This window comes from Gossypium hirsutum, chromosome D01 (assembly GCF_007990345.1).
Source record: "Gossypium hirsutum isolate 1008001.06 chromosome D01, Gossypium_hirsutum_v2.1, whole genome shotgun sequence".
Lineage (NCBI taxonomy): Eukaryota > Viridiplantae > Streptophyta > Magnoliopsida > Malvales > Malvaceae > Gossypium > Gossypium hirsutum.
The window spans coordinates 329,156-350,797 of record NC_053437.1 but is presented as its reverse complement, the minus strand read 5'-3'; the positions used below and the strand labels follow the sequence as shown (position 1 = coordinate 350,797).

At 33.1% G+C, this 21,642-nt stretch overlaps 2 protein-coding genes across 4 annotated transcripts; one reads left to right on the top strand and one right to left on the bottom strand.

Annotated features, from left to right (window-relative positions):
• Positions 1-604: 604 nt before the first annotated feature.
• On the bottom strand, positions 605-8,072 carry LOC107928917 (membralin-like protein At1g60995). Of its 2 annotated transcripts, XM_016860208.2 has the most exons (15): positions 7,761-8,058; positions 6,036-6,098; positions 5,674-5,917; positions 5,480-5,592; positions 5,315-5,396; positions 4,983-5,044; positions 4,761-4,855; positions 4,551-4,630; positions 3,914-3,997; positions 3,356-3,472; positions 2,914-2,999; positions 2,725-2,831; positions 2,121-2,212; positions 1,964-2,040; positions 605-1,337 (listed from the first exon to the last, which is right to left on the bottom strand). In XM_016860208.2, exons 1-15 carry the CDS (start codon positions 7,911-7,913, stop codon positions 843-845), a joined length of 1,950 nt encoding a protein of 649 aa, XP_016715697.1. In that variant the 5' UTR covers positions 7,914-8,058; the 3' UTR covers positions 605-842. The 2 variants fall into 2 exon arrangements, with proteins under 2 accessions (XP_016715697.1, XP_016715696.1); XM_016860207.2 differs by having other exon boundaries at positions 5,480-5,917; positions 7,761-8,072.
• Positions 8,073-11,356: 3,284 nt separating this feature from the next.
• On the top strand, positions 11,357-21,228 carry LOC107928805 (proline-rich receptor-like protein kinase PERK5). 2 transcript variants are annotated; one of them, XM_041086607.1, is made up of 9 exons: positions 11,357-11,515; positions 11,607-12,428; positions 13,447-13,905; positions 14,387-14,473; positions 14,716-14,786; positions 14,869-14,945; positions 16,190-16,334; positions 16,440-16,601; positions 21,127-21,228. In XM_041086607.1, exons 2-9 carry the CDS (start codon positions 11,681-11,683, stop codon positions 21,163-21,165), a joined length of 1,788 nt encoding a protein of 595 aa, XP_040942541.1. In that variant the 5' UTR covers positions 11,357-11,515; positions 11,607-11,680; the 3' UTR covers positions 21,166-21,228. The 2 variants fall into 2 exon arrangements, with proteins under 2 accessions (XP_040942541.1, XP_016715568.1); XM_016860079.2 differs by lacking the exon at positions 21,127-21,228 and adding an exon at positions 17,513-17,995 and having other exon boundaries at positions 11,394-11,515; positions 11,609-12,428.
• The last annotated feature ends 414 nt before the right edge of the window (positions 21,229-21,642 follow it).

The window sequence follows — 21,642 nt, the reverse complement described above, 5'->3', positions numbered from 1 at the left end:
TATTATTATACTTTATAGAGGTTTTTTTTGGGATAAACTACAACTAATTTCACTAAACTAATATCATTGAACTATTCGAAAGATTTCATTTAAGCCATTAGGTTGTTAAAATTACTGTTGTATGACTTTCTTTGTTCGCACCACCTGCACCAATTGAAAGTTTTCCTTTTCCTTTCTCCTTTATAGTTCAATTTTCATGATACAACTTTGAACGTAACGAATATGCGAGCTGGTATCCAAACAGCTTTTTCTCTGATATCTGACACCATCTAATTGACTTGGATCTAACATATGTTCTTCCACTTGTCAATAGATATTAATCTACTGTACTGATCATCAAATCATCGTTTAAAGTTCGCTAGACAAACTTTAAAAAGGAAAACAAAACAACTTCTAACTTAAATAAAAACTTTCAAATTCAATATCAATTTTGTAACTTTTTGAAGTTAAAAAACATAAAATTTACTAATAATTTAATTAACATGTAAATTCATTAATAATTTAATCACATTGAGTGTATTTATTTTTTTTTTTGAAAGAAATTCTTTAAAGAGTTAAATTGCATTAAAAAGGGCAAAAAACCATTCAAAAGGACTATAACCTATTTTGATATCAATGTCAATATTGTCATTTCATTTTTAAATTTCTCTAAATGGATATTCAAAGTGTTTTCTTTTTTTATCTATACACTTTAAAGCATTGGTTTGTACCATATATCATATGTGTATCTTTATGCATTGTTTCATCTTTGCTATATAGATGACTAGAAATATTAGCTATACAAACATCTAATACTAAAATCTTCATTTTGTTTTTGAGTGTGCCACTCGGTCTGCTCAGGGCTATTGGACATTCTGCGTTGCACGATCTTCATGCCTAGGAGAGTTGGTATAAACCCGCCCTTGTTCTCTCACGTCCCGGAACATGGAAAGAAATGAATTGAGACCTTCAGATGAAGCACCTCCCAAGATCCATAATAACAATGAACTGAATGAACTCATAGTCCCAGGATTAGAACCAGCTTCGGCTTGCGGTAGCTCAGGTTGTCCTTGTCCAGAAATCTGCACGGGGTCAACAATCTCGCCCACATTGTTGTTTCCCGCATTTCCTTGAGGGCCAGTAGCTTCTCCGGCTACATTTGCTGGCATTGCTTGATCAGATACGGTTCTCGACCCCAGCCCGGAGGAAGGATCTGTATTAGCTAGGCCCGGATTCCGGGTGTTTAATCTTCGAATGTGTAGAGTAGATGCAAGTATAGTCGAAGAAGTGATATGGAAGTCCGGATGCTGCTGAAGCTGAGATCGCCGGTTTTGCATAAACCTTTGAACTGCTGGTACCTAGAAGTGTAACGTATAGATAAGTGCTAGAAATGTAAACAAAATATTTCGGAAATTTTCTTTTCCGCAACTTATTTGTTGTTATGTTACTCCGAATCATCGTTCTTATGGAAGTATTAGAGTTCGACAAACACACGGACCCAAGTATGGGAATTTGATCCCCAATCACTCTCCATAGACCTAGCCGATAAATTATATTTACTAGCTACATTTAAGTGAATTTTAAATCATAAATTCCCATAATAAGAGTTGATAAAAAGTTATAGGGTAAATCACATTAGCAGTCACCCAACAATGATTTTTTTTTTTGTCCTTTTTTGGTCACCCAACTATGAAAAGTTACAAAATAGTCACTCAACTATTCAATTATCTTTTTTGGTCACCCAACTATTTTGGATTTTTGGGTGTTTCCAGCCAGCTAGTGACTAAAAAAGACAAAATTGAACAGTTGAGTGACCAAAAAAGAAATTTACTAATAGTTGGGTGGCCATTTTGTAGCTTTTCATAGTTGAGTGACAAAAAGAAAAAAGAACCATAGTTTGGTGACTTCTACCGTAGTTTACCCAAAATCATATCAAAACCACAGTATAGAACAGAAGATTGCCAGCCTTTTCAATGATCATTACCTCAAAACGATTCCAAAAGTACAGAATAAGGTGCTGCATGAATGCGGCAGCAGTAGAGAGAGCCAAATACGAAAAACCTGGAGAAATTTAAGAAAAAAAATTAGAAAAAGAAGCAAATTCCGAGGCTAATCGCTCTATGAACGGTATAGGATCATACCATATGCATAGGAGAAGAAGTAAATGTGAAAAACCAGAAAGTAGAGCGAAAAGAATCGAGGAAAAAACTTCATTGATATTGGTGTCCGAACACTGCAAACAGAAACAATCATATTAAATAGATATGGGATTCAGAAGATACGGAGTAAACTCGTTCGATGCAATCATATATGGTAGATATTAACCTGCACCCAATTAAAAAGCAAAAGGAGCCGGAATTATCTAATTGAAGTGATATGATTATAACCTACAGTTGAGAGCTACGTTGCTCCAACTCTTTATTTTTCTTAAAGTATTCATGTCCGACACAATTTCAATATGGGTATTACGACTCTCCAAAGACCCTCTAAATACATGAAAGAACTTGGAAAATTTTGTATATACCCGTGTCTAACACATACCCATGTTCGACACTTGCACCGAAGTTCGAGTAACACAGGTTGAGAGATTTTGCCATTTTGCTCAAATTTATGCCTGCTATAAACACCACCTACTGGTCCTACCACCTAAGAAAACATGTATAACCCAACTCTTTCTAGTTCAGATATATATATATAAAGAGAGAGAGAGAGAGAGAGAGAGAGAGAGAGAGAGAGAGAGAGAACCTGATCAGTATAAAAAGTTCACATATCCAGACAAGAATTAAAACCATGAAAGCCAATAGTTGATCATCGTAGAACTCAAACAGAAAAAAGAGGATGCCAATCATAATCTGCAAGACGACAACAACATTCTTTAAGGCTAGTGGCAAACGCTTGAAAGTTCAAAAGAAAAGCCAAGAGATTTATGCCTACCGGTACAAATACAAGCGATTCAATTACATGCACAAATATCAACTGAAATGTTGGAAGCCTATGTCGAGCATGGTGTTGAAGCTGCACTGAAATAAATTGAGAAAAGGAGATACAATTCATATTTGAAAATTGAAGGAAAAATGATGCATTTCAACGATGTCAAAGTGCTGCCACCTCTTTCTAGACACAGAATTCATCCATCAATATAATCCAATTGAATGACTCCTTCAGTAAACTATAGGCAAAAGGTCAAAACATAGAGACTCTAAAACAAAAGTAAAAACCCATCTAAAATGATTTCGAAAGTCTAAGGGTGATAAGTTGGTATCCAAGTTTTTAATCATAAACTTCTTCAACGAATTGAAATGAATGCAATCTGCACAAACATTACATTGCCTTGCACAACATCACATGGCCCACCAAGAAATAGAAGTTAACGGACCTGTGAACTTAAGCATGCGAGTCTGAGTTTCCCTCAATGTAAATGATACCGACATGGTGGTTGTGAAAAATACAAAGAAAGACATCATGAGCACACCGCACTTGGTGACAAGGTAGTCTGCATTGAAACCAGATAAAAAATAACTTCAAGGAAAATTTCATCCATTGATGACAAAACAATATTATAGTACGAAATATGACAATAATATACTATCATCTTTGCTATTTTATAAGGAGCAAGAGCCATTATTCTCACCATTTCTATCACTTTCTTTCTTATTCTCATATTTCTATCTTTCTTAATGTGTTCTCTAAGTATGTGCCATTTTTCTTGAAGTACACATGTTAGAAACTCATTTCTGACATGGGCCTTAGAATATGGCACTCAAAGGGTCCCTCAAACACATGGGAAAACTTAGCAAAAATTGAACATATCCATGTTGGACTCGTACAGGTATCCGACATTCACACCCAAGTTCAAGTAACATAGGTGGTTGTAGCATTAGATGGCCAGTGAAATAAAATGTCTTAATGTGTAAAAGAAATTAAAACTACAAACCTCCAAGTCTTGCAGAACTACCAGGCAATTCTTGTGCATAACTAAGATTATAGAACTCCTTCGTCTGAAAGTTATAAAGATAACCTGCAATACAGTTCCAAAACAAGCTATAGAGAGGAACAAAATAGCCCCAAATTCACCATGCAAAAAGAGAACTCAGGTTCAAACCCTGAAAAAAACATTGTTGGGAGAGGCAGCCACAGACCCCGAAAGGATCAATCTTCATAGATTATAAAACTAACATAAAGGATACCTTGGTCATACCAAAAAAAAAAAACCAACAGCTACAAGGTGACTTTAAACATTTAGGTACACAAAAGCTACCATAAGGACTAGAAGGATATGCAGAGTCTTCTTATAATGTCATAATGACCATTATCAGCACTGGGATTAAGTGCATAATGTTATGGACATGTATGTTAAATTGTGAATATATAAAGAAAATAATCATTTAAAGATGTTAAGTGACTAATAAAATGAAAGCTAAGAATGTAAAGATAAAATGACCTTAAAATGAAATTCACTGATGCATTGAAAGAACTGTATCAAATATTGCTTGATAAACATGTTGCATAGTGTAAAACTCAAAAAGCTATCAAAGAAAAGTGTGATGCTGCATTTGAATACAAAGTATTACCTAGGCCAGGCTTATGCAATAAGCTATTCATCATAATAGTGTCATACCCGACAAATCTATTGATGAGAAGTTGCTGCCACCTGCAAACAAGTTGGCATTAATGTATGGCTTTCTTTCTTATTTATTTACGCATCACATGAAGATAAAAACATAACAATCTAAGAAAGATGAAAGTGGAAGTTGCAAATAGTAAATTTCAGCAAATATAACCTGTTCCCAAAACAGGGATGTCGAGCTGATAAGCTAATATTAACAGTACGGATGTTATGCTGTGACTTAGCTGCTTCAGGCAGCAAGAAGTAACCCTGCAGCAGTAGCATTTTTTTATGTTTAAAGATACTGACTTCAAATGGTGGAACACATTAATAAATCTTAGAATGCATCAAAGATTCACCCAAAAAAAAGAAGAAAATTCAGACTGAGAGAAAATACCTTTTCCAAAGAATAGAGATAAGTTGGTTCAAATGCTTTACTTCTTCTCTCAAGCCAGTGCACTGAAACCAACAGCACAATTTTTTTTAATAAAATAGAAAGTATACACCCTAGGATGCCAAAAATGCCAAATTGCTTATAACATATATGGTGTGTTTGCATTCATGTGCTTGTTATTTGCTATTCATGCTCAACAAAGCAAGAAACAGAATCTTTTACAAGAAGAATCAAAATCTATCATTACCATAAAACCTAAGTATTCATAATTATTTCTGAAAGCTCACAATTTGACCAAGTGAACAAAGATGAGAGGATAGAATGATGTTATCTACCTGCATATGAGTTAAGCTTGTCGAAGTGAAGTATACGCAACCATTTAGGAACATCAAGATTTAGATGTAAACCTGTTATGTTCTGCACTTAAGAAGTTCAAAACTGAGCAAAGAGAAGTTTAAGCCATGACAAAAAAGGATATGTTTGCTTCCTTATTTACTCACCAACAACTTATGGAAACTTGCAAAGATTTGAACTGCATGTCTCCAAATAAAAGATAAACGTCTGTACCACTTTTTGCCAAAGTGCACAACAGCTGCTTTAAATGTCTGTTTTGCTGATAAAGAGAAACCGTTACGTGTCTCCTCATTATCGATTTTAGCAACAACACTGTCGATATTTGGCTTAGAGATTTCACCATTGGTAGAGCTTTCTGCATGTTGCTTAATAAGATCACCATCAGTATTCCAGAACTTCCATGCTGATTTCCCCTTCCTAGCGCCTGAATCAAACCAGTTCAACCAAAACTTGGCATCCAAGAACATCAACCCTTCATCAACAACACTTGCAACTTCTACATTTTCAGTTGCGGTTTTTAATTCAGTGTTATCTACAGTAACAGTTTCAGACTCATTTCTTGACCACAAGCCAGCACTGGTTATCTACATTAAAGGACAAAATTGAGGTCTAAAGGAGCAATAGTTTTATATCAAATAGGTCTCTTGTCTCTTCAAACTCTATGTATCATTAATATATTACAAATAAAGGCTAATATCTTACCTTAATCTGAATAAGTTGTACTTCATTTGAATCAATTCCAGAGAGCTCACTCGAACATCCAGGCTTCATATGCAAAAAAAAGCATCACAATTCATTCAAGTTTTCCTTACATGTCAAGAAAAAAAATTAAAGAAAAAGGACAAATTATCACATGTTGGCCATCCCTCTCCCACTTATAGAGCTGAGCAAAAATAAAAGAGAAAACAGTATACTGATTCAAACCGTAATGTTTCGTTTGGTTTTACTGAATTTTCTTCAATTTTAGTTTATATAATACTTAAACATATATGGTTCGGTTCAGTTTTTGGTTCAAAAGCTAAATAACTATAACAATTTGAACCAGACAGAATTCTGTTTTTATTTATAATTATTTCTAATATAAAAATAGATATTTTATTCTAAATAAGTAAAAAACTTAACCAATCCGAACCAGTGGAATTCAGGTCAGATTGGTTCATTTGTCTATGTGCTCATGTTAGTTGGCAGTCTATATGTCTTCCCAAATCTGGAGGAGGTCTTGGAATCAAAGACATAAAGTCTTGGAATCTTGCTTGTATTCTTAGAAACCTTTGGGCTATTCTTGCTTCAGCTGTTTCCATTTGGATAGCATGGATCAAATCCTAAGTGCAAACTTAGGAATTGGTGAAAGCTTTCTGCAGTTGAGGCCAATGGCACAGCAGGCCATGAAGCAAGTGAATGGCACTTTAAGAGGCCTTTCCCTGGGATAAATACATAGTGGCAGCAGTTCAGCAAGAGTTAAGGCTGGGGAAGGATAAAGTTGAATGGCATAGACTGATTTGGTACCAATTCTCAGTCCCCGAAACACGCAATTATCTCTAAGATGGCAATTTTGGATAGACTCCCAACAAGAGATAGACTAGTACGATGGGGACTTGTAGAGGATGAGCACTGTTTTTATGCTCTAACTGCATTTTCTTAGGCTGCAGTTTCTCCAAAGAGCTATGGTAGCAAATACCGGAGTTATGCAACATCAAAACGAAAGTCATTGATTGAGACCACGAATTACACTGGGCTCTTAGCAACCTAAAGGGTAAATCCTCGATCACTATCATCATCAAGTTAGCATTTGAATGCCTTCATTTATGTTGTACGGAGAGAAAGAAACAATAGATTTTTCAACCATTCTATGGATGAACCATCCCAACTCCTAATCAAAGTAAAATAAACAGTGACCGAGACATTATAGTCTCCTATAAAAGTTGTAGCTGACTTTGTAACTGGCATGTTTGACTTTAGTATTTACTTCATTCAAGTAGCAGGCCTTAAAAATCCAAAGCTGACTCGAACTGAACCGTAACCACCCCTACCACTGCCATCCTAGTTCAATTCCCTAATGATATTTAGCAATCCTGTTCACCCAATTGTAAAACAATGAACATCCTCTAACTATTTTTAGTACTTGTAAAATCGTATTCTAATGGGCGTTTCGATCATTGCAATCATCTATTCTACAATTAAATTCAGTTGATCAAACGGTCAGCAGTAAGAGAACCACTTTCTCAAACTTCAATTATAAAATTAAGCTAGTAAGTTGGAATTATGAACAGTGAATATAAATTAAACCTAAAACAGTTCCAAACAAGAAATACCCAAAAAAATTTAGCTGAAATTACGTCAATTAAACTCTTCTAAACCCGATTAAACAATCCCCCCCCAAAAAAAACAAATCAGCAAAAAAAAACCCAACAAATTAAAAGAAAATACCTGTTGAACATAATTTGCATGCATGGTAACAAGAATACAAAAGGAAGTAATAGCAATGAAGAGATAGATATACTCCAATGCTACCCTAACTCTTGGGGTTAATATCTGAGAAAATCTCCCTTGAACCCTCATAAATGTTTGCTCTGGATCCATTTTTTTTCAAATTTTTTTTTCTTAATCTCCCAATGAACTATATTCCACAACTTTCAGATTAAACGACCTTTCATTTTTTTTTCCTCTTTTCTCTTTCTGGGAAAATTTTGTGGGTTTATCTTACAATAGCTGTCTGATATTGAAAATGTTCGCGAAGTCTGATTTTGGCCGCCATTGTTCTTTTTATTTAGGATTAATTCCAAAATTAGCCCTCAAACTATATCAATTTTCACATTTAGATACTTAAATTTTTTTTTATCAAAAGTTGTACCTAAAATATCCATTTCATGTTATTTTACCCCCAAAAATATATCATGCCTGATAAGAATGTGCCATCTGGTATGTTTTTATTGGTTGTTATTGTGTTCTGAAGTAAAATGAAATAAAATTAATAGTTTAAATTCCACTTTAAATTAAAAATTATGGACCTAAATGAAAAAAGGGCATAGTTTGAAGGTAAATTTTGTATTTAAGCCTTTTAATAATGTATAGTATTATTTCTCTTTTTTTTCTTTAATGTCAAGTTATGCTATTATTCTTTTTATTATGAATTTAGTTTTGAAATTTGAGTCAAGACCCAAATAATAGCAATTAAATATGTTTGGTTAAATTTTACTATTACTCACGTATTATATGTAAGTTGTGGATTTAATCTTTTATTCTTCAATTTGATTATTTTTAGTTCCTATATATTTCGAAATTTAAAAGTTCAATTTTGACTAAAATGACAACAGTTAAATCTATTAACTAAAATGGCATGGGTTTTTTTATAAGTATCGTGTAGAAATAACAAGCTGACATTTCATGATACACGTGATAATATATTTGCTATATAAGACTTTAGAAATGATAAATTTTAATTTAATAAATTTAAAAATAAAAAAGCACAAAAGTGAAAATGATCGAGAGTAAAGTATATGGGCTAAATTGACAAATTAAGTATAATAAAAGAACTAATGTTGAATTTTTACCTTTATTTTAATAACACATGATTGTTAATCTGAAATTAATTATTAAATTAATCTTCTATAATTGAATTAATCATTCGTGTTTTGTTTCCATCGAGAATTTTGTCTAAATGAGAAGCTTTTTTAATTATATTTTGTAAGAATACACGGGTCATTCATTAAGTTCACAATAAATATTATATAATAACTAATCTTGTAACCTCCATTATAATGAATTAAAAATAAATTAATAAGAATCGATTATCGATATTGTTCTCAATGTAGAAGAACGTGAGTTCGAGTGTGTTGAGGTGTATTATCTTTTTATTTAAGGGTTGGAAAATTTTTTTAATTAATAATTATTTTAGCTAATAAATTTTAAAAATATTAAATCCTATTTGTAAAAAAAAAATTGGGTAAAATTGCATACCCAACATAAAAAAAAATAGAAAGAAATTAGGTCCCTAACAAGTTGGAGTTTTACTTGGAATTCAAGTTAGGTTTGAATTTAATTTAACATAAAAGTGGAGATGTTTCCATTTATTAGGCTTCACCATTCAAAAAAAAAAACTTGTTGGTTAGGTTTTTAATTCTATCTAAAGTTTTGATGGGTTCTTAAAAGGAGAAACTCTTAAAATATTTGAATCTAAAGAGATGGTGTTCGGTTGCGCTCAATAGAAGAGATTTGGTTAGAGTTGTTCATGGATCGAGCACTTAATCAGGTCTAAAGGCTCGCTCGAAAAATGAGAGGATTTAGATAAGGATATAGGTTTGGACAAAAAAATGAGGCTTGTTTTTTAAACGGGTTGGGCCTCAGAATAAGCTTTTTTTTGCTCGAGCCCGACCCGGCCCGAATACATGTCTTTAAAATTTGTTGGGAAACATTTGTTTCAGTGTTTTTAATGTATTTTCAATTTGTTGGGAAACATTTGTTTTAATATTTTTTTTGTGTATTTAATATATTATATTTTTAAATTTGTTTTATCTAATAAAATTATTTTTAAAAAATTAACATGGGTCGGGCTCGGGTTTAGCATCTATATTCTGGGTTGGACTTGAGCAAAATTTTAGACCCATTTTTCGAGTCAATCCCAAACATACCAATCGAGCCTTAACTTTTGTTAGAGTTTGACCCGACCTGACTCATAAATAACTCTAGACTTGAGCGGAAAAATTGTGACATATAAGTCATTTTACATAGAGGATGCTACCATTTGAGCTGTTTTGCAAAAAGCCTTGTGAGTTCATAGGCTAGATCTACAAACTTGAAAAATAATATATATAGTGCAAATACGAACTTCACAAGACTAAAGGAGCTACACTTTGCCCCCAAATTTAAAAAATTATTTTTGGTGTTTCAAAATTGATTAAATCTTAAATTAATACATGATAAAAATATATTTTGACCTCTCAATAATTGATAATTCAATTCTATCATATAATAAAATTTATGGTTTCATCCCTGCTTATGTTGAGCATAAGAACATTCAAATTCATTTCACTCGATAGTTAAAGTTACTCAAGTTTGACTCGAAATTGATCAATTTTTTTTCCTTTAGGGAATCAAAACTCAATATCTTGCAAACACAACCTTCTCATTTACATCCTACACAAGGGCAAACAATATAAAATTACATAACAAACATACTACTTTATCAATAGTTTCCATAAGAATTAGTCATTACAATCACTGAAGCAAATAATTTAATCGTCAAAATCTACTTGGAGTCCCTATATTATTATGTAAAGTTCATTTTAGTCCATCTATTGAAAAATGCAACAAATTAGTCATTGTACATTAGAATTTTATTTAAATCATGACACCATTACAATTTGCTGGTAATTTAGATAAAACATATCATATCCAACTGATATGATCCACCCGACCCATAAAAACCCAACCATCCCCCCATCAAAAAAAAATCTATGTATTTTCCAACCACGTAATATGGATGCTTTTGGGGGATGGTTGGATTTTTTTTATGGGTTAGATAATAGATAAATTTGTTGGGTATGCTATATTTTGTCCAAATTATTAACAAATTGTAACGCTATCATGATTTGAACAAATTTTTAATATACAAGGACTAATCTAAAGTAATTTTTAATAGAGGGGCTAAAAAGAACGTTACTTAATTGTACATGAACTCTTAGTAAACTTTGAACATAATTTAACTCGGCTAACTAATTAATTTGTACACAATTTTTCACATTATGAGACTCTAATCTAAACACTCAAAGGTCCAAGATTTTAACTATTGCAAATAATGTCATTCATCTATTTAAATTATAATTTTGTTTTCAAGACGCAACTTGAACAAGTAAGTTAAGTAGAATATATATATATATATATATATATAGATCCTAAAACAAAATACAAAAAAGGAAAATTGATCTTAAAATTAGAAACCCCGAGAGTTTCCCCTCCATTTTAGGAAATGATAAAGAAAAAAAGGAAAACTCATGGTTTAGGAAGAGCTTACCTAACCAAACAAAAACAAAACAAAAAAGGAAATTATTACCCAAATTTGTTCCATTGTCTCTTTTATCTTCTCTTACAAGTATGCTATTTCCATTTTCTTCTTTAATTTGTTGAGTTAAAGCTCCATTTTTTTTTTCTTTTTGTATTCTTCTTCATGGCTAATTAGTCTTATGGTATGTCATTTTTTTAATGCAAATTACAATAAATAGTTGATTATTGGTAAAAGAGTATTTTATGTCTAATTTGTTGTATATTTCATTGTAGAGGTCACCCAAAGGGATTGTTAGGAGGATAGAAGAAGGGGTTTTTCAAGGAAACCTTTGTGAAAAATACCCCAAATGGCTTCTTCCCCAAAAGGTTCTCCACCTTCATCACGTGTTTCATCACCACCTCCATCAGCGGGGGATAAGTCCACGGCGCCACCGCCAGTTCCAGCTTCCTCGCCACCAAACCCACCTTCGGCGCCACCGTCTCCCCCAGCAGAGTCAAATTCACCTTCACCACCTTCATATTCAAGTACTTCATCCTCTTCACCACCGTCGACACCCGCTTTGCTGCCACCGACATCTCCTTCTACATCACCGTCACCACCATCGACCTTGTCCTCGTCACCTTCATCGCCATCGTCATGGACATCACCGACAATATCGACGTCAAAATCACCCTCATCATCATCAACAAGATCATCAACATCGCCTTCACGGAAACCCTCATCGAATAACAATGGAAACAATCAAAATAATACCACCGTAACAAACCCTACACCATCACCACCACCACTGTCACCACCATCATTATCATCACCATCATCATCGCCACCGCCACTGCCAGCAAATTCGCCACTTGAAAATAGCTTACCGAATCCTTCTTCCACCCCAATACTTTCATCCCCACCACCAACATCAAACTCATCCACTAATCAAATTGAAAACACACCAAAATCATCTAATATGCCATTTTCATCTACATTGCCAATTATAATAGGTGTTCCAGTTAGTGTTGGTTTATTACTTGGTCTCATTTTAATGTGCCTCAATGCGATGCGCACTAAAAGGAAAGAAGACTTGGAGAAGCATGTGCAAAAAGGTAAATATTTTTGATTTAATTCCCGAGTTTCTATACTTTTTGAATTTTTTAAAATTTGGTTCTTCTACTTTTAAGTTTAGAAATTTAGTCTCTTTAATCGTCTGATCTAAAAATTAAAGTCTAATTGATTATACTATTGATGAACTTCAGTTAAATTTGAATATGTGTTATTTTAATTGTTTTTGTTAAAATATATTTCAAGTCCTTGTACTTTTTGTACATTTAGAATTTCGTCCTTCTATTTATATTTTCACGAGTTTAGTTCTCTACTTTTTGGATTTTAAAATTCATGTTCAATTATTAACACAATTAAAATTCTCTTGTTAAATTCAAGTTTATTACAATGTCAATTTTTTGTTAGATAACTACTGAGCGGGTTTTTTTTTATTCCAAAATTTCACACTAGCGAATTTAACAAAAAGAATTTTAACGATGTTAACGACAGAACTTGAAATTTAAAATTTGAAAACTAGAAAGACTAAATTCTTGGATATATAAGCACGTGGACTAAATTCCAAATGTACGAAGACTTAAAGCATATTTTAAATTTTTTTGATACATTTCCTAAATTACCCATAGACCTTCAAACCCTAAACTAACAAAATTGGAGGATATTATGTGCTTAAGTACGCTTGAACACACAACCTCAAAGTTGTTGTAACATCAATGGTGCCAACCGAGCTAGGACTCAGTCGACATGAGACTAAGTTATCTAATTAAAAATAGTGGGATTAAATCTAAAAAATTGAAAGAATACAGGGACTGGAAGCACAATTTAATCATGTACTTCAAGTTGTTGGCATCAGTATTGTTGCCAGCGCAGGAGGACGTGGGTTTGAGTGCACTGAAATGTATTATCCTCCTATTTAAGGGTTGGGGAGGGGATATGGGTAATTTTAGGAATTGTATAAAAAAGAGCGAATATGACAAAAACCTATAATGAGATTAATGTTAAAAAAAAGTGTTTGATCAATCTTTTCTTCTGAAAATTGCCATGCATTTTGATTGATATGTATAGGTGATGCTGAAAAAGGAATTGGGAACAAAGCAAATGAGCATGCTGTTAATATACTAGTGAGTCCAAGTGGGATTGTAAGTAAAGGAGGGTCACCACGAGAGGAAGCACCTTCATATTTTTCACCCAAATATCAATCACCATTAGGGATCAACAAGTGCTCTTTCACCTATGAAGAGCTTGCCATTGCAACTCAGGGGTTCTCTCAGAAGAATTTGTTGGGTCAAGGTGGGTTTTGGTTTGTTCACAAAGGGGTCTTACCTAATGGAAGAGAAGTGGCTGTCAAGAGCCTAAAATCAGGTAGCGGACAAGGCCAACGTGAATTCCAAGCCGAAGTTGAGATCATTAGTCGCATTCATCATCGGCACCTCGTTTCTTTTGTTGGGTTTTCCATTGCTGGGGATAAAAAGATGTTGGTCTATGAGTTTCTTCCAAACAAAACTCTTCAATTCCACCTTCATGGTATGTAATGGGATAATGGTACTTTTTTTATCAATTTTTTTTTTGTGTAAACCAGAGTATCTGGCGTCACATTAGATTTGAGATCAATCCATGTTGAATTAGGTGTGTTAAATACACTTATCAAGATTTGAACTTATATTCTCACCTTTACAAGGATGATTCTACTACTAATATTGATAGCTTGTTGGTTTTCAGCAACATTGCTTACTGCATATGGAATAAGTGATTGGTTTAATTATGCGTTCAATCCTTATACTCTTCAAAATTTTGAAATTTAGTCCTTTTTCTTTAAATTCCATGAATTTAGTTTCTCTACTTGTTCCATTTTTAAATCAAACAAGTAAAGGGATTAAATTCCTAGAATTAAAATAAGGGGACTACATTTTAAAAATCTAAAAAATACAAGGATTGAGGGTGTAATTAGACCAATATGATTATAATAAGAACCCTATTTATACTATCCTTGATTGTTTGGCTACAGAGAAAGGTCTCCCAACCATGGACTGGCCTACTAGGCTTAAAATTGCACTTGGAGCAGCTAAAGGCCTTTCATACTTGCATGAAGATTGTAAGTAATTTTCCCCCTATATAGTATTGTTTATTTTTATATAGTACCTAAACTACTCATAACCCACAACCTCCAATCTAAAGTGGATGATATTATACACTTAAGTGAATTGGAATCCACATCCTATAAGTTGTTGCAAAAACAATGATTACAACTAAGTTAAGACTCAATGGGCTTTTGTATGGCATTGTTAATTCCACATTTCTATATATTTCTTTTTCTAATGCCATTTAAGGAAACAGGCCACCCTCGCATCATTCATAGAGACATCAAATCTGCCAACATCTTACTTGATTTTTGTTTTGAAGCCATGGTATGTCAAGAACTTCAAAATTATTTAATTAAATTGTGTTTGTTTTAGTTTTTTCAAAATATATATTTGAATTGTAATTCAGGTGGCAGATTTTGGATTGGCTAAACTTACTCAAGATAGTAATACTCATGTCTCTACTCGTGTCATGGGAACATTTGGGTAAGCAAAAATGTTAAAATTGCTTGATAAGGTGGAAAAATTTTGAAATTTAGAAAAAATGAAAGAGAACAAAAACATTTTTTTCTTTTAAAGTGAAAAAAGTTATATTTTTCTTATCAATTACTTGGTAAAGTTAAAAAATGGGAGGAAAGAAATAAATTTTTTGAAAAAATACATAGTCATGTAAATTTGCACACTTTATATCTTTCTTATTTTCTCTTCTCTTATAATTTTAAGGGTTAATGCACTATTTGGGGCCTCAACTTGGTAATTGTTCCAACATTGGAGCTTGAATTTTTTTTAATCGAAGATAGTACCTGAACTTGGCAATTGTTCCCACATTAGGGCCGAAACTTTTTTTGTCCAATTTAGTCCTTAAACTTGTCAATTGTTCTTACATTAGGGCTTGACTCTTTTTTGTCCAAGTTAGTCCCTAATATTTCCTTGAAAAAAGTTGGTCCAAAAAGGAGTTTAAGCGCTAATTTGAAAATAATCGCCAAGTTTAGGGTCTAACTTGAGTAAAAAAAGTTTAGGCCCCAATGTGAGAAATTTTGTCTAGTTCAAGCCCTAGCGTGAAAGTAATTGATACGTTTAATGACTAACTTGGACAAAATATTCAGGCTCCGATGTGGGAACAATAATCAAGTTTTGGCCCTAAAAATTTGCATTGACCCTAATTTCAAATTGGAATTATTTATTTTTGGTCTAATTATAAGTTTCATCCATTTACTTTAATTCGTTAGGATCATATCTTCATGTTTTACAAAAACTAAGAAGTGAGTCCAATTGGATACCACTATTAAACCTTTTTGTCAAATTATTGACCTCGAAATCAACAGTTCAACAGTTTATATGCAAACTATTAGCAAAAAAAATAATAGTTATGGTTCTTGTGTTTACCAATAATTGAACTAACTTTTTAATTTTTGTAAAATACTAGGACTAAATTCCAGCAAACAAAAGTAAAGAGACTAATTTCTCTGTTTTTATAAAGCAAATGGATGAAATCTGTCATTGGACTTTTGCTTTTATGCATTTAGGATTGGAAAATTTTGTCAATCTTTCATAATTTCTTTCTTCTCACTTTTCTTTACAACTAAGCACATTGAAAATTTATTTCTTTTCGCTTTCACTCTTTTCTTTTCAACCTTTCACTTTTCCATACAATCAAGCACACCCTAAATTCTTTGATTTTGAATTGTTTAAAGCCTCATATGATTTTTATTATAATCAAACAAATGCAGTTACTTAGCACCTGAATATGTATCAAGTGGTAAGCTGACAAACAAATCAGATGTTTTCTCTTTTGGTGTTGTGTTATTGGAGCTAATAACTGGACGTCGGCCTTATAATCCCACATCAAATATGGATGAAAGCTTAGTAGATTGGGTATGAAATATATAAACTTTAACATCTTTGATATAACACCAAATGTTGATAGTGAATAACTAAACTATATAATATGCATATATATGTTTGTATATGGATTAATAGGCTAGGCCCTTATGTGCAAGAGCTATGGAGGATGGGAATTTTGGTCAATTGGTGGATCCACACCTAGGAAACAATTTTGTCGACCATGAGATGGCATTCATGGTTTCATGTGCCAGTGCATGTGTTAGGCATTCTGCTAGACAACGACCCAAAATGCGACAGGTATTTATCTATATTGTTCTTTAAGTGCTTAATTGAGTTGGTTTCACTCATTATCTAGGTTTCAAAGAGGTTAGAAAATTACTAAAAATGTATTATTTTTTTCTAAAGTAACATATTATTATGAGAGTGTTTTTATCTTTTATATTTTTATATAAGAGGTAGAAAAATACACATGTCTGGTGCCTGAAGAGGTGGTTGGTTCACTGAGTTAGAGTGCATTATCTAGTGTTTAAGAAGGTTAACCGTGCACGATTGTGCATAGTTGGACTCGAACATATGTATTATAGTTAGCATAAATGGTAGCATTCTCACAAAAAAAATGCCCCATAAGTTATAAGGCATGGGTTCCAGTTCAACCATGGGAGATTGCGCATAACCCGCCTTCTTAAGCACTTAACAAAACTCTCTCGCTTTGTGAACTCACTACCAGGGGCAAAGCCAAAATTTTTTATAAGGAGTTGCATATCTATATTAGAGTTAAAATGTAATTTCACCATTGTATTGGTTTATATCTTTATAGTTTTTAGAATGCATAAAATAAAATTTTATCATTTGGGGGGCAAACTATAATTTTACCATTTATTAACTTAAAATTTTATAAATTTTCAAGGGCTAAAAGCATAATTTTCTATTTTAGAGGGCCTAGGGCCCTTGCTTCCCCTCTCCCTTTGCCCTTGCTCATTGTTTCTTCAAGCACTTGGCCTTTTGATATAGTTGGGAAACAAAACTCCCATAGGGGACAATTTGGACTTTTTGAAGGGTCTGCCATTTCCGAGCACATGAAATTTGCTATACTTCTCTAGTAAAAAAAATCCCTCAACAAGCTTGAAATGTGCTTTTGAAAAGCAAGGCTAAGCACACCTAAATGAGTAACACTAGTGAATCATATCTATTTTTATCTATTGAAATAGATTGTGTGTGCATTAGAAGATGGTGTTCCATTAGATGACCTAAGTGAAACCCCGAAACTCGACCAAAGTTCAACCTCCAACTCCAAAAGCGACAACACTAGCAACGAATCGAGTTCATACACTTTAGAAAGCAAAGAATATGGAAGCAACAACAATGACGATACGAACCATTGCCATCTCAATCCTTCTTCCTTTAGTAGTGACTCAAGTGAGACTACGAGCAAGGCTAGAGATGACCTTAAGTAAATCTGAGGTTTGATGGGTGCTTGTATTATAGGTTGAATAAGAATGAATTAATTTCTCCGTTATAAAAGCGAGAAATTTAGATTTTGTAAATTTTATCTTTTTCCTTTCTTGAGAAAAGTATGTGTACATTTAATTTTGAAGCAAAGAGGTAAAATATTAAATAGTTCTGAATAGACCTGTCCATGGGCCGGGTGGCCCGGCCCGGCCCGACGGCCCGCCCGAAATATGGGCTTGGGCAAAAAAATGAGGCCTGTTTAAAAAATGGGCCGGGCTCAGGCTCAACTTTTTTGGCCCGGGCCCGGCCCGGCCTGAATATAATAAATATATATATATATTTTTTTTATTTTAAAATACTTTTAAAATATTTTTATTTTTTATTATTAAAATATTTTTTGTGTTTATTAAAAATCGGGCCGGGCCGGGCCGGGCTCGGGCTTACTCTTTTTTTCGGGCCAGGCCTGGGCAAAATTTCAGGCCCATATTTCAGGCCGGGCCGGGCCCGGGCCTAAGAGTCGGGCCGAAATTTTTTTCCGGGCCCGGCCCGAACCCGGCCCGGCCCATGGACAGCTCTAGTTCTGAAATGACATGAAAAATGAAAATATATTGAATTGTTGTGTTTTGAAGTGACATGTAAAATGAGCAATGTAGTCCTTGTCACGTTTCATGTTGAATTTTGTTTTTTTGGTACAACTCACACACCACGACAGAAGTAAATCACTACTACATACACATCATTAGTAGAGAATTCTTACGACTCTATTAGCTTTGATATCCTAAACTTTTGATATAAAAATATTTAAGATAAATTCTATATATTATATTTCATAAGTCATTTAGTGGAAATATGGTTGAAAGTTTTATCAAACATTTTCAAAGAATTGCAAAGTACTCAAATACATGTTTCAAATGTGTTTTAACTTATCAAAATATTTTTTGAGCCATACCAAAGTGTTCTAAGGTGTTTAAATTGATTTTATACAAGTCTGGAACTAGGTTCCGATACATATTTTAATTTATCGGGGCATAAAAAGTCAACAAGCTATTGACTTGAAGGTATCAAAGCATGGGCTATGGTCTTGTATGATAGTTTTCTAATGATTATTTTTTATGAAATGTACCGATACATAATTTTTATGTATCAAAACATAAGCTGCAAGATCACTTTTTTTAGCCTAAAATTAATGCTCCAAACAACTCCAAAACATCCCTAATGGCTATAAACAACTACATATCACTTCCTTGATATAAATACTCATCAAGAACACTTTAAGACTTAAGAGAGAGATATCTAAGCATCAAATACAAGATAATTAACTTCAAATCTTTAGTTTTTTTCATTTCTCTTATACATATTTCTTTGAGATCTTATTGTCAAATGTTTTCTTACTCTCATATATTTGTATTTAGAGCTTCAATTTGTAAACACACACCTATTAGAGGTTCTTATTAGTTTGCTCATCTTCTATTTATTGTAAAGAGTATACTTAAGGTTTTATAAACCTTAAGTAGATTGTAAAGGGTTTCTAGTTGAGCCAAAAAAGCTAGAGGGTTTTAGTTTAGCCATAAAAATTAGGGGGAAGGTTCTATCTTAGCCTTTGTCAAAAGATAAAGATTGTAAATGTTATACATTTTCTTTGAAAGGTAGCAATTTTCTAGTGAATTAGGAAAATCCTTAGTTGAGGTGTACTAAGGTAGTGAAGGTAGGAATTTAGGGTCAAACCATTATAAATCAAATTGTCCAAACTATTCTTGTGTTCTCTTTTATTTTAGAATAATTTGTAGAAGTTTTTAAAATATCAATTCACCCCCACTTGGTATTTTTGGACCTAAAATTGACGTCAAAGTTAGCTCTCTATATATCGAAGGTATCACCACCAAAAATACGATGAAAGGCACAAATATCAAGTTTGAAAATGACACATTATTTCAGTTCAACTAGCTTAGGAGAGGGCCAATTTATTGTAAGATCTCCTTACTTTAATAAAGAGTTCTATTCATATTGGAAGACAAGGATAAAACTCTCCATTCAACCAAATAACTATCATGTATGGAGGATCATCTCAAATAGAGACTTGAAGGTGCCTGATAACGGAGATGAGTGGGAAGAAGGTGACAAGCATAAAGCTCAACTCAATGCCAAGACCATGTATACTCTTTTCTATGCATTAAGGTCTAATGAGTATAATAGAGTGCCATAATATTAAAGTGCCAAGGAAGTTTGGGACAAGCTTGCCACCACTCATGAAAGAACAAGCCAAGTCAATGAATCCAAGGTCGATCTACTCACACTTGGCTATGAGCTTTTCAAGAGGAAGTTGGGAGAGAGCATTAAAGAAATGTTTGATATATTAACCAACATCATCAATGGGTTGGAGGCACTTGGGAAGGCTTATTCCAACAAAGAAATGGTGAAGGAATTGCTTAATAGTCTACCAAATGAATGGGATGCTAAAGTGACAGATATTAAGGAATCAAAGGTCTTGGATAAGCTTTTCCTAGATGAACTCATAGGCTCACTCCTCACCTATGAGATGAAATTGTAACATAAAAAACCAAGAGAAGTAGGAGTAGCACTAAAGTAATCCATCCATGAAGAAAGAAATGATGAAGATGATAAGGATGAGGATGACGAAGAGGTGATCATACTTGCCAAGAATTTCAAAGGTTCACAAAGATGGACAAAGGTAAGAGGCTTCAAAAGGAAAAAAAAATTGCTTGTTATATTTGCAAAAAGCCGGGTCAAAAAAGTATGTCCTTTGAAGAAGAAGCAAAAGAAAAAAAAGAAAGCCATGGTAGCCACTTGGAGTAATAGTGACACTTCTAATGATGATGATTCCAATGATGAAGGCATTGACAACCTTTGCTTTATGGCTCTTGAAGAGCCCGATGTATCTTTTAACTTATGTGATTTTAATTCTTATACTTTTAATGTGTTACAAAATGTTTTTGATGAGTTAGCTGTGGAATTTGAGACCATGAATTCTAAGTACAAGAAAATGATTTCTAAACTCAAGGTTGAAAATGATTTTATCTGGAAAACTAAAGGTGTTTTTGAAAGCCAAAATGAAAATTTGACAAATGACTTAGAAGCTTTTAAAATTAAGTGTGTTCCATTTGCAAAAGAAAATCTAAAATTGAAAATGAAACTTGAAAGCTTAAGTAAAGAAAAAGAATTTATTTTTAAAAACTCGTCAAAAATGGTAAAAGTGTCATTTCCATGGTCATACATTACATACTTGCCCAATAAAGAAAATAATTCAATATAAATTAAACAAGTATGGATTCTAAAAAAACATGAGGCTTAATGATTAATGTTCAAGGATCCAAAGCAATTTGGGTACCTAAATCCAAGTGAATGTCTCTTGCAGGTTTGTTGGAGCAATGAGGAGCAAAGCACAAAATTTTAGATGCTCTAAACATACTAAGAAGGATGGATGACCTTTAGTCTTACACTTTATTAATTATGTGTTAATCGGTTGCCTATCGACTTGTTGTTTCTAAGCATGTTTTAATATAATCATGCTTGAAGATGTTTAAAGGAGGAATGCCTATTATAATACATTGCATTCTTGCACATCTTAGGAGCATACAAAGCTTCATAATTTTTGTTGTTGAAAAATCATTTTTGCAAAAGGAATTTTAAAAAATCGTTTAAGCAAGTGACATTTGAGAAAATGATTTGAAGGTTTTGGGATTTTAGTTTTAAGCGTGCTTAGATAAAGAAATTTGAAAAATTTGTAATAATTTGAATTTTAATGTTTTTGAATGCCGGTTTGTTGGGCTCTTAGAGCTTACATGACCAAAATTTGGTTTTGATGATTTATGGATATTGAATCATTTAGACATACTTAAATCATGCTATAATACTTCGCTAAATGGTTCAA